Source organism: Mastomys coucha, unplaced genomic scaffold (assembly GCF_008632895.1).
Source record: "Mastomys coucha isolate ucsf_1 unplaced genomic scaffold, UCSF_Mcou_1 pScaffold12, whole genome shotgun sequence".
Taxonomy (NCBI): Eukaryota; Metazoa; Chordata; class Mammalia; order Rodentia; family Muridae; genus Mastomys; species Mastomys coucha.
Genome location: NW_022196894.1, coordinates 26,801,314 through 26,813,491, shown reverse-complemented (window position 1 = coordinate 26,813,491; position 12,178 = coordinate 26,801,314). Strand labels below are relative to the sequence as shown.

At 39.8% G+C, this 12,178-nt stretch overlaps 1 protein-coding gene across 1 annotated transcript in view; it reads left to right on the top strand.

Annotated features, from left to right (window-relative positions):
* Atp13a5 (ATPase 13A5) overlaps positions 1–11,215 on the top strand; it is a 129,709-nt gene extending 118,494 nt beyond the window's left edge. The window contains exons 28-30 of the mRNA XM_031363567.1: positions 6,271–6,359; positions 8,432–8,512; positions 10,190–11,215. Of these exons, the coding sequence (XP_031219427.1) occupies positions 6,271–6,359; positions 8,432–8,512; positions 10,190–10,450 (431 nt within the window). The 3' untranslated portion in view covers positions 10,451–11,215. The remainder of the gene's footprint in view (positions 1–6,270; positions 6,360–8,431; positions 8,513–10,189) is intronic.
* Positions 11,216–12,178: the final 963 nt, after the last annotated feature.

Here is a 12,178-nt window from a genome sequence, read left to right as displayed (position 1 = left end):
TAAAGCATTTTATGTAAAGGGTCTAATGCAACACATAGAAATGTCCCACATTTATAAAATATGCTTTAAAAAATGCCCTTCTTCTCCAATACATTTCTCTAAATAGAATATAGCCAAACCCAAAGCAAAACTCCCAAGGCATTTGTAGCCACAATCAATACCTCTAGGCAGGAAAACAAGCAAACTGGAGTATGTCCTTCCACACTTTTGTGAGTGGAAGTAGATACTGTTAGTAATTATGCCAGCTCAAGCAGAACCATAGCAAATTGAGATGTGTGGGCATCTGGTCTACCACCCAGCTGGCTTTGCTGTGTCAGCATTATAAATAATTCCATATCAAAGCTACTCATGCTGCCTGGGGATGCAGCTGAATTTTTAGAATGCTTGCCTCACACATACAACATCCCGAGTTTAATCCCCAATACCACATAAAACCACAAGTGGTGTCATGTACCTCTAGTCCTGGCACTCAGGAGGTGGAGGCAGGAGCATGGGAGTCCTGGTTCATTCTGGGCTATGTGGGAAATTTGAAGCAAAAGAACAAAACCAAGGCAAAGCAAAACTCCTATAAATCATTTCAACTGGCCTCTGATTTTCTTAAGACAACAGGCTCAATTATTTGGTGAAAGTGTTTCAGCTTTTGAGATATGATTTAAACTGATTCTAGAGTATTTATAGTAATTTTCATTGGTATCGGTTGCTTTTTAGAGGGTCGTTTCATAGCAGTAGAGCTGGTAAGTGATATATAAGAGCAATACTAAAAACAAGATTTTGCTGATCTGCCTAGAGTTTCTAAAGCAGGGTATTTCATTTCATTTTAATTTGCATTTTTATCTTCAGTGAAGAGAAATATAGATCTGTATTATTAACCATGTCGTCTATGACTTTTCTGTGTACATTTTAATCTATTCTTATATTGGATTTCTGCTACTCTCCTTATTTATCTTTGTAAGCTGTTTATTCCTTTGTAGTCATTTTTTCTCCTTGTCTTTGTGCACAGAAGTGGTTTTCTAATTACAAAACAGAAGAGATTACACTTATTTATTTTTAAAATGTTTTAATGCTTTTTAAAATTTAATACGACAGGATATGTTTACTGTGTGGGTCGTTAGTTTACCCCATTAATCAATGTTTCTAGCATATTTTTGCACTATTGAATATCTAATATTCCTTTCATTCACTTGCTCCCCTACTGAGAATAACACTAGCTTCATCATAGCTATGTTCATGTAAGTTATTGTTTTATTATAGATGATTTGTAGTCGACAACGTAAGTCTGTGTTGCCTTCATATATTATATATCTGTGTAGAGCTAATCTGCTGCCACAGTCTATTCCACTGATGTTATGTACAATGGCCCTTTAGCAGTTATAGTCTCCTGGTTTATTTAATATGCAACATGTCGGTGATATTCTTCATATTTTACATTATCTCATTTCATGGTTTTTGTTCCAGATAAATTGTAGAATTGTCCAGCTTCAAAACTTGTCACCTGGAATCTTGACACTCTGGGAAGAATTTACCAGTTAACATAGTTCAATCTTCCCATGCAGGAGCATTCCACAGTCATTTGTTGTTTTCTTGTTCTTGTGACCAAGGATGGGACTAGACACAGCTTAATACAGGAAGCCTTTATTTGTCTTACAGTGTGCAGTGACACAGTTCATCATGGCAAGGAAGGCGCTATAACAGGAGCTTGAGATGGCTGGTCATGCTGTGATCGCAGGCAGGAAGTCAGGTCTATAATAAGTGGGCCCCCACTATAGCTGTATCTCCAGGCCTGCCTTAGTGACCCACTTCATCTCATAGTGCTCCACATCCCAAAGGTTCCACAACCTTCTAAAGTAGTGACCACAAGCTGCACCAAGAGTTCATATGTACGAGCTGATGGGGGATATTTTATAAGCAAAGTATACCACACCCTGCCTTTGGTCACATTTATTTTACTTATACATTAATATCTGTAGTTTTTCTCTACTATAGATTCTGTACATTTAAGAACCTAATCCTATTTGCTTTTCTAAGCACTTGCTGTGACTCTCACTATTGTATTAAAGTTTTATCTTTGTAATCATTATAATCATCAGTTTTAAGTATAATCATTATCTTGATTATACTTAAAGCTGTCTTAACCAGCTTTCATTCACTGTGACAAAATGCCTAGCGTAGGGGGACAATTTCCAGACAGGCAAACCCCATGCTGGTTCATAATCTCAGAGATTTCCATCCATGGTTAAGTGGCTAGATTGTGTCTGGGACTTGAGTGTGAGAGAAATAATGACAGAGAACACATGGTAAAGCAAAGTTGCTCATCTTCTGTAGGTCAAAATGTAGGAAAGAGAGCAAGAGTGGACAAGCTGGGGATGGGGGTGGGGATGGGGGTGGGGTAGGCTGTACTTGAGGAAGGGAATGAATGGGGAGAGAGAGAGAACCCAGGGCAAAATATACCCTTCAAGTATATGGTCTTGCTAACTATGATGAGTTTTTGTCAGTTTTCTACCACCTCACAACAGCTCATTATGCTGTGAGCCGATCAATAGGATAATTTATTGATTAGGTTAGTGACCCGGTTATCTACTTACCTCTTGATGGTGCTACCTCTATGCTGCACTGAGACCACGCCCTCCACAGGTAAGCTTTTGCTGGATGTTACAGATCCAAATTGCAAGACTGTTGCTTTTTCTTGTTCATGCCTTAAATACATTGTTTTTGTTTGGTTTGGTTTGGTTTTAGTTTGGTTTGGTTTGGTTTAGTGTGATTTGCTGGTTAATAACAAAATAGCTCTTGGATTTTTAATTCTGCATTGTTTTTTACTTTGTCATTTATTAAGGTTTGTTTTGCTTCTTTCCTTGGATCTGTTTTGAGTTGACTTTGCAGTCCATGAACATTTCTTCATCTTTATAAGACCAGAAGCACATTCAAGGATAGTCATTGCAGTTTAGATTCCATTCTTTATATTTTTAGCTACCAGCAACTTTGACCTAGTTTCTTCTTTGACCTAATAATTTTCAGAACAGTGAGTTTTTCTTATTGAAACAGAGGGTCATATTTTGCTTTTATTTTCTTTCCCATGTTTCTTTTAACGGTTCATAAACATATATTTGTTTTCCCTTTTGATCTAGTAGACTGACTTTAATAAGTTTCTTTTTTTTTTTGTATACAGGGGAGGGGTTCAGTTAAACTCTGTCACAAATGTCTGTTTTGATAGTTGTGATTAGATGGTCTAGCCTCTGACACCCACTTTGGAGAAATTGCTTCAGTGTTATATATGTTAAGTTCCTGTTTCTCTTATAAATGTGTGATTATTGCTAAAGCAGTCTCATTCAATTATGTTACTCAAATTCCCTTTGTTCTTGAGTCTTTTTGGCATAGCTGTCTTCTCAAAGGATCTGAGATCATGCTTCCTCTGATCTTATATTTCCTGTCAATGTCTGCATTCTTCCTTTTTTTCTCAGTTTTGAAGTAGTGTTTGAAAGTACCCTTGACTATTGTCAAAACAAATTAAGATCCTGCTCTAGAGTTTAAAACTATTTCTTAGAGTCCTTATTTCCAAATTAAATGTATTTCATAAGGAGGATTTTCTCAGTACCTGGTACTTCAGCAGTGAATACTGGGGACTTTCATATACACTGACTGAATTAGAATTAGATGAGTTACAACATGGAGACTGGAAGCTTAAAGGAAAATTGACATCGCACGACAGACACATCTAGTAATTCTCTCCAGTTTGGGGGGGGGTGTCATATGTGTGCCACAGTGCACATGTGCTGGTGGAGGACAGCAACCTGTGGGACGGAGCCGGTGGATTGCAGGGAATCAAACTCAAGCCATTAGGTTTGGTAGTTGTTCTAGTCAGGGTTTCTATCACTGGGATGAAACACCATGAAGAAAAGCAAGCTGGGGAGAAAAGGGTCTATTCGGCTTATACTTCCATCATTGAAGGAAGTCAGATAGGACAGGATCCTGGAGGCAAGAGCTGAAACAGAGGTTATGGAGGTTGCTGCTGACTGGCTTGATTCCCAAGGCTGGCTCAGTCAGCTTTCTTAAATCAGGACCACCAACCCAGGAACAACACCACCCACAAGGGCTGAGCCCTCCCTCATCAATCACTAAGAAAATATCCTACAGTAGAATCTTATGTCTGCATTTTCTCAACTGAGGTGCGTTCCTTTCAGAAGCCTCTAGCTTATGTCAAGACGGTGTAAAGCTAGCCAGGACAATGGCAAACGCCTTTCCCTGCTGAGCCACATCACTGATATAACTAATAATTCCAAATGGGAAAAGTTTTATAATCAAACATTCTAATGTACACAATCTTCAATTTATTTAATTTTAATTTATGTATACAGGGATGTGGCCAAGTGAGTGTACTTGTGGATGAAGGTACCCATGGAGTCCAGAAGAGGCACTGGGTCTCCAGAAGCTGGTGTTACAGGCAGTAGTGAGCCACGCTGCGTTGGTGCTGGGAACTGACTTAGGTCCTTTGTAAGAGTGATATACTCTGTCCAACCCTAGCCATCTCTCCTCCGCAATGCACATACTATTACAGAGTGTAGACTTCTGAGTTATGTCAGAAGCCTTTGACAGTACTAAGATACATGATATAACCGATTTCATCTTAAAATAGCAGAAAAATCTTGCTTTTCTTATCAGAGTTTGGGAGAAGTTGAACTTTCTGATGATAAGATACAGAAAAAGTACACGTTTTTTCCTATAAACCAGTAAGAACATTACAGACCATTCTCTTATTTGAAAACAAACTACCGTGGTTTGTGCGATATTTGCTTCTTGAAGTACTTGCATCCAGAGGGTTCCATTCTCTCAGGGTTATCAATACAGCTAACTAAGGAGGATAGACACATTTCTTCATTTGATTTTTTACCAAAAGCTGAAGTAAGGAAGAGGGCCTACTTAGCATATCACTAACCCAAGGATGAGCTGAATACACAAGACTTAGCCAGTTGCCAACGAGAACCATGCTTTTAATAGGACTAACAGCCTATGTTGCCTTTCTCTACCAGCTTTTGAGTCCCAGTGACTCCACACCAGGAACAATGCCAAACAAACATTGCTGTCTCCCGGGATCTTTGTGTCACCCATACGGACACATTGCTCTATTTGGGAACTCTCCTCTCCTCTATTTCCCTCTCTTCCTCTCTCTTTCTCTCTCCCCCAACCCCCCACCTCTGCCTCATCCTTTCTAAGCAAGTATGGTCATTCTTTTGAGACTGGGTGGGGAAATGCTAAGGGTGGGTACTGGTGCTTAAAGGTGACAACAGTTCTGGTGTCTTCAAAAATAGTTCCTCTATCATGGTAACACTGAGTGAAGTCTTGAGGTGACTGGGGCCTCAAGTGATATCCCAGTCAAAAACATTTTTGGAGGCACTATCTACTGATGGCTGGATAGACACAGAGGCAGGTGGGCTTTGGTGGCTAAGATCAGGAATTTTGACACAATTCATCCTTGGATGTTTATGTTCTAAAAGTCAAGTAGCTGATTATATGGGAAAGGAAGAGCCCAGCAGCTTTGCATATTTAACATTTGTAACTTACCTTCCCAAGTCAGAGTCCCAAAGCCCTGGAAATAGTCTCTCCTGAGCTGCTGAATCCTGGTTGATAGAGCAATTGAGATTATATGGATCAGAATAAGCTTTGTAAGGGAGGATTCGGGAGTTTGAAGAAAAGTGGTTCTTGAATTGGGAGGATATGGATATGGATATGGGACCATGACAGAAGGAATATTGCCTACACAGGGCGCTTAATGATCAAGATAACACAAGCCAGGAGAGGAGACAGAATGTAAACAGAGAGTTCAGAAAGGCTGATGGACCTAACACTGGAAAGCCTCTAGTGGCAGTGGCAGGTTCTAGTAACTCATTCTCCTGGAACAGAAGACCAAGATGTTGTCAAGACTAGATGCTCCCCCTACATATGTGTCTCACTAGATGGTGGTGATCATGCATAGATCTTCTCTGGTAACCATTCAGATGGGCTAGTTATGGCAGGATTTCTCCACCCAAGATACCCTCAGTAAAGATAATTCCCTTATGAGAGTTTCCATAACATAATTGATTCCATCCTTACAAGGAGAGATTTTTTTTTAAATATCATAACACCTTTATCATATAAACATTAGGACATATTTTAAAACATATGATGATCTATCAAAACATCTGAAGATTTTTCTAGCATTTACCCAACATGAATTAATTGCTAATGTGTGCCAAGTATTCTCTTAGCACCTGAAAATAATGTTTGGTGTTTCTTCAGATTTATTCTCGCTTCTGCTGACATCTGCTGTGGGCCTCACTATTTTCATTCTGTTTTCTGATTTTCAAGATCTATACCATAAGATGGAGGTAAGTGTACAGTACAGTGGCATCTGGCATGACTCAGATGTGCCAAAGCTGTACTTGCATAGCAGTTTGTAAGTCAATCATGCCTCTATTCCCTCTAAACACCATGAACTTTTATTTTTTAGAAAATATTTCATTAGGAAGTTGTTAAAGCTATTCTTGGACAATTCTTGTAGGAGAAGAATAGAATGGAAAGGAGTGTGTTGCTGACAGCATGTAGTTCTGTTTTGAAGACTAGCCATTCTTCACTGAGATGTAACGTGGCTGTCTGAGGCAACTCAGGCTTGAAGGGAATAAAAAAATTTAGCTGGAAAGACATAGGGAGGAGTTCTTATTGTTACTGTGACTTCCAGTCTTATGGAAGATCTTATGGAAGGAATGTGGGTTGGTGAGGGTCTAGATCTTGCTAGTTGAGATCTAGCCAGGTCAGGCTGTTTCTGATGGGCCAAACTTCCTCAGCACCAGGAGAACGGGCTAAAGGCCTTTTGAATTTCAAAGAATGACTTTGGTTCTGGTAATGCAGAGAACATGGGGTAGCAGAGATGAAAATCAAAGGAAGGCTTGCATTATTGAGCAGGTTGAAGAGTCTTTAAAACAGAGGCAGATGCTGTTCAGTGGAGCATGAAGAACAGAGAAGACTGGAGGAGGCAGGCACCATCCACGGCAGCCAACGAGCTTTGTACTTTCTGCCAAAATAATGGGGAGACACTGAAGGTTCTTTGGAAGGACACTTCAAACAGATTAATTTAATGAGGGCAGGAAAGCAATGGAGAGACAGATAGGAAAGGAAAACTCAGATGATCCATTTCCATCCCGTGAGTTACAAACCTTCAGAATGTGCTTGGCTCATGAACAGAAGCTAAGCATGAGGCTGTGCTGCGTAGTTCAGAAGTGAAGCAAGGCTACTGTATAAGTGAATAATTCTAAACTGAGAGCATTCCCAAGCTGGTGATAGAAAAGAGCCTTCCTCACTAAGGTGGCAGTGGCATTGAGATCTACGTGGGCCAGAGTGTGCTCCAATTTCTCCAAAGCCAATGTAGAGAGTTTCTCTGCTCAGGAGAAACAGATGATGAAGTAGCCTTGAAACACCTTATCCCAGGATACGGATGAAAATAGAAGTGAATGGCTAGAGCAGTGGTTCTCAATCTTCTCAATGCTGCGACTCTTTCATACAGTTCTCACATCATGGTGACTCACAACTATAAAATTATTTCATTGCTACTTCATACCTGTAATTTTGCTACTGGTATCTGACATTCAGGATATCTGATATGCATCCCAAGAGTCGTGACCCACAGGTTGAGAACCACTGAGCCAGACACTATGGGTTAGAGGATGTTGTGCTTATAGACCTCAGATTTCTACATATTCAATCAAACTTTCTGTAGGGTAGAAATGGAGATGCGTAGCTCCCATTCACTGCGGGTATAGCTCTCACATCTAATAAACAGACATGTTTAGTGGTATGTCTGTGACCCTATAATCTTTATACATGTTGTTAGACTAACATGAAGATGTTTGAGGCTAATAACATTTGTTCAAAACATCATACTTAGTCAAAACAACCTTAATCTTTTGTTATGACTTTAATGATATTTACCCAGAAGTTAATTTTGCTGGAAAGGGGGGGGGAAAGCAGTAGATTCCAAGTAACCTTTGCTTTAGGAGAACAGAAATCAGTAAGAATTGCAGAAGAATGGTTCTATTTTATGTCCTCTTCCCTGTGTTTCCAAGCATAAATGAAGAGGGTCACGTGAGCTCCCAAAAGTCCTCTGTTGCATTGCTCAAGGTGTTCTACTGACACGCCTGACAATTACCATCAGCCCATCAGGCTACCAGAGGGAGCACAGGCCGGGAAGAGTCCATTTGAATTTACATTTTGTCTTTGAATGAGTCCTTGGACAAGCCATGGCAACCTTAAGCTTTCCTATCTGCAAAGTAGAGAATCCAATGCCTACCCTTCCACCTCCCGGTTATTGCTAATACAGAAGTTCTAAAAAAATAACAAGCAGGAACCTTTTTTCAAAATGTAAAGCGTGCAACCTATAATGGTGCTAGTATTTTTTTTTCAACAGTTCATCCCAACCACCACATCATGGAGAATTTCAATTCTGGTGGCAGCCTTTGTCCAGTTCTGTGTGGCCTTCTTTGTAGAGGTAAAGTATATGGCTCCTATAATTTTTTAAGTAGGTATGTAAATTCAGAGTCTCATTGTCAACAATCACTGTTTGCAGCAACTACTTTGTCTCCCAAAAGGATTAGTAAGACTTTCTTGAAAACCGTGCATGCTCTGGTTGAGAGAACTTCTTTGGTGAATGGCTTAAAATTCTTTGGAGACTGCCGAGAAATATTCCTGGTATCTTTCTCCATAGAAAGTGAAACACTAATTGAGCTCCAGTGCTTGTCACAAGAGGCAATGTATTTGTTCCCTACTGTTTTCAATACTCTAGAAGTGAGGCCAGGTAACCCTGCAGCTCTGAAGCATAAGGAGTCCTTTAGACAGACTGAAACAGTGTGTCTTCAGGAGGCCTCCTCTAATTGGGTGGGAATGGAAGCCACTTTTACTGTCAACTGTGAGCCTTGAAGACCTTCTTATGAGTGTGTAATTCTACTGAGTGCCATTGATCAGCTCACCCACACAGGAAAAGGCTTGGATTCTTTTTTTTTTAAGGAACTTAAGAAAATAGATGACTCTTGAAGTATAAACAAGTCCTTTGGGAGAATGAACCAACTAAATTAAGTAGGTGTGTGTGTGTGTGTTTGTGTGTGTGCATGCATGCGCACTTGCACATGTGTTTTCCTTATGTTCTTTAATACAGTAATTCCACCTTTATATAGAATTTTAAAAATACCACAAAATGAGACAAAAAATTTTAATCCTCCTTGTATCAAGAGATTCATGATAGTGTCATCTACAGCAGCAAAGTATGATTCAAACGTTGTACTTCAATGCTTATGCTGTAAATGGAAGAAATGCCATAGTCTTTAAAGATAATAAGATGACTATAGCTTTATGTCAACTACAATAAGCTATCTTACAAGATGTGATTACACAAACATTGTATGTGACAGAAAATCTAGCATAAACAAAGGAAAGTACAAAGCAGAAACAGATCGATTTTACTGCTGTTTGTAAAAATTGCATAAGGAAAGAATAAAAGGAAACTCAAAAGCATGGGAAAGAAAACAATTTTGCGGAACTAGAGAGACTTGGTGATTATGAGTGCTTGCTGCTCTTTCAGAGGGCCTGATGTTGGTATCCAGAACCCACATCAGACAGCTTACCCCCTTGGGTAATTCCAAACCCAGCTCATCTGATATCTTCTGGCCTTTGCAGATACTTGCACGTACATATACCCACACTCCCCCACACATAGGCATAAATCAAAAATACATTTTAAAAATGTATTTGATTGCTTCATTCAAGCAACAATCTTTGGCACTTTGTATATAATGTAGTGGGACTCAGTTTTCAGTTTCTGGTTTTTCTTCCCCTTCCCTCTTCCACCCCATTTCTTCCCATTCTTTCCTTTTGTTTTAGTTATTTGATATGTGGTATGTTAAAGTTAGTTTGAGTCTCTAGTGAAAGTGAATTGTAAGTGAATCCCTAGCCAGGATTTCACCATTCCTGAAGAAGAGAAAGGTCTTGAATTGTTAACAGGTTTCTGAGCCTAGACACATCTCAGCTTCCAGAAAAAATATCAGCAGAGGCAGCAACCTTGAGCTCAGTAGACAGGAAGCTCAGGGTCCCAGGCTTCCAGCACTAGATGGCTGGAAGGGGCTTACTTGCATCAGTACAATAGTTTCACTATCATCTCCCTCGATTTTTTCAGGATGCTGTCCTTCAAAATAGAGAGCTCTGGCTGTTTATAAAGAAAGAATTTGGATTCTACTCGAAAAGTCAGTATCGGATCTTGCAGAGAAAGCTGACAGAGGACTCTACATGGCCTCCCATGAACAAGACAGATTATGCGGTCAATGGCAAAAATGGATTCTACATCAACAGAGCCTATGAAAGCCCTGAAGAGGTCCCCAAAGGGAAGCTCAAGCTGGGAGGGCCAGCTTCAGAACAGCACTTTTGGACCAGACTGTAACCTGAATCGCTGTCACGCCTGTTCTGCAACATCACCCTTTGTTCCCCAAACTAAACATCGTGGAAAGGTGGAAACGGCAAATCCTTCTCTCTCCATTGAAGCATCCAGTGCACATCAACATACCGAGCCTTGCAGCAAAGAACCTAACATTCATTACATCCTTCACTAGCTCGAGAGAAAACTGCATGTCTCAGATCACCTTTGTAATAACCCATATTCTTAGTGTATTGTTCTAAATGGACAGCTCTCCTGCAATGAAATTAGCTGTATGGACATCAGATGAGAAGGAAAGTTGAGGTAGCATTTGGCGTTTGAAAGTTTGAGTCATATGTTAATTGGTGTAAGTTCCCTTAATCTTACATTCATTTGTAAAGCACATTCATGTACAGACATTGGCCAGGATCATGAAACTCCTCCTGGTTTGTATCTTTGTTGCAGCTACAATAGAGAAATAAGATGACTAATTCCACCCTAGCTACACAGGAAGCCAGAGGGGTGTGCAAGTTGAGAGAAATAGAGATTGGTGCTAATCTTTTATAATCATGGCATAAGCATTGCTAAAATGTAAGGAAACTACACCAACTTTGTACATTTCAAAAATATATTGTATGTGGCCAGTGAACCTAACAGTGCAGAGGAGACTACAATAATGGAATAAACTGTTCAAATGTGTTTTTCCACTTTATAAAGTATGTGACCTTCATTATTATTATCAACACACAAACAATTCAAATTCCAACCCTAAGAGCTTCCCTGAACTCATCATTCTTTGGTCATCTTAAAAACCAAATTCTATAGAAAGGACCCAAGATGATTTTACCCAGTGTCAGAATCTCCAGGCGACTAGGCAACCTATCTCACCATTTTAATTACTCAGATCATCAAAGGTGACAGCAACAGGATGCATCCTTCCCAGTGCGTTGTGTACACAAGCTAGCGCCTTTACTGTGTGTCACCCTTGCTATGAGCTGGAGAGGAAATACTCCTGGGAAACAATTGAAATTAACTCCCAAGTTTTCTTTTGCTGATTCAACAGACCTTCCACAGTCATAGGCTACTTAACAACTGAACACCATGCATAGCAACCATGTGATTAACAGCACACTGTGTGGAGTTGCAATAAGCTAGCTCTCGGTTCACCATGCTGAAGTCTTTAGTTTTCAACATGTTAGCAAACTGTGGCTGTAAATGACGTTATAAACACTGTCGCTCCAACCAACAACACTAATGTGCATACCTATGAAAACAAATGTTTGGCTTTGAACTTTTATGTATGCATAGCTGTTTGGAGAGTAATGGTTTTAAGACTGTCCAACTTACAGGCTTAATTTTCCTTGTCAACTCAATTGGACTTAGAATCATGTAAGAGAGACATCTCTGGTATGTCTGTGAAGATGTTTCTAGAAAGTTTTTACTGAGATGGGAAGACTTGCCCAAAATGCTGATGGTACCATCCATGGACCTGGTCCGTGATGGACTAAAAATGAGAAATGGTGTTGAAATCAGCATCCCTGTCTCTTACGTCATGACTGGACACGGTGTGACCAGATATCTCACACTCCCAGGTGGTAAACTACAATCCCTCTAATACTGTGAGCAAAAGAAACCCCTCTTTGCTTAAGTTGCTTCTGTCACGTATTTAATAACAGCAATGAGAGAAGAAACTAACACAGCAGCTAGGTCAGCAAAAATAAGAGAACTGAAAATCTTTTTTTTTTACAAGGTTTT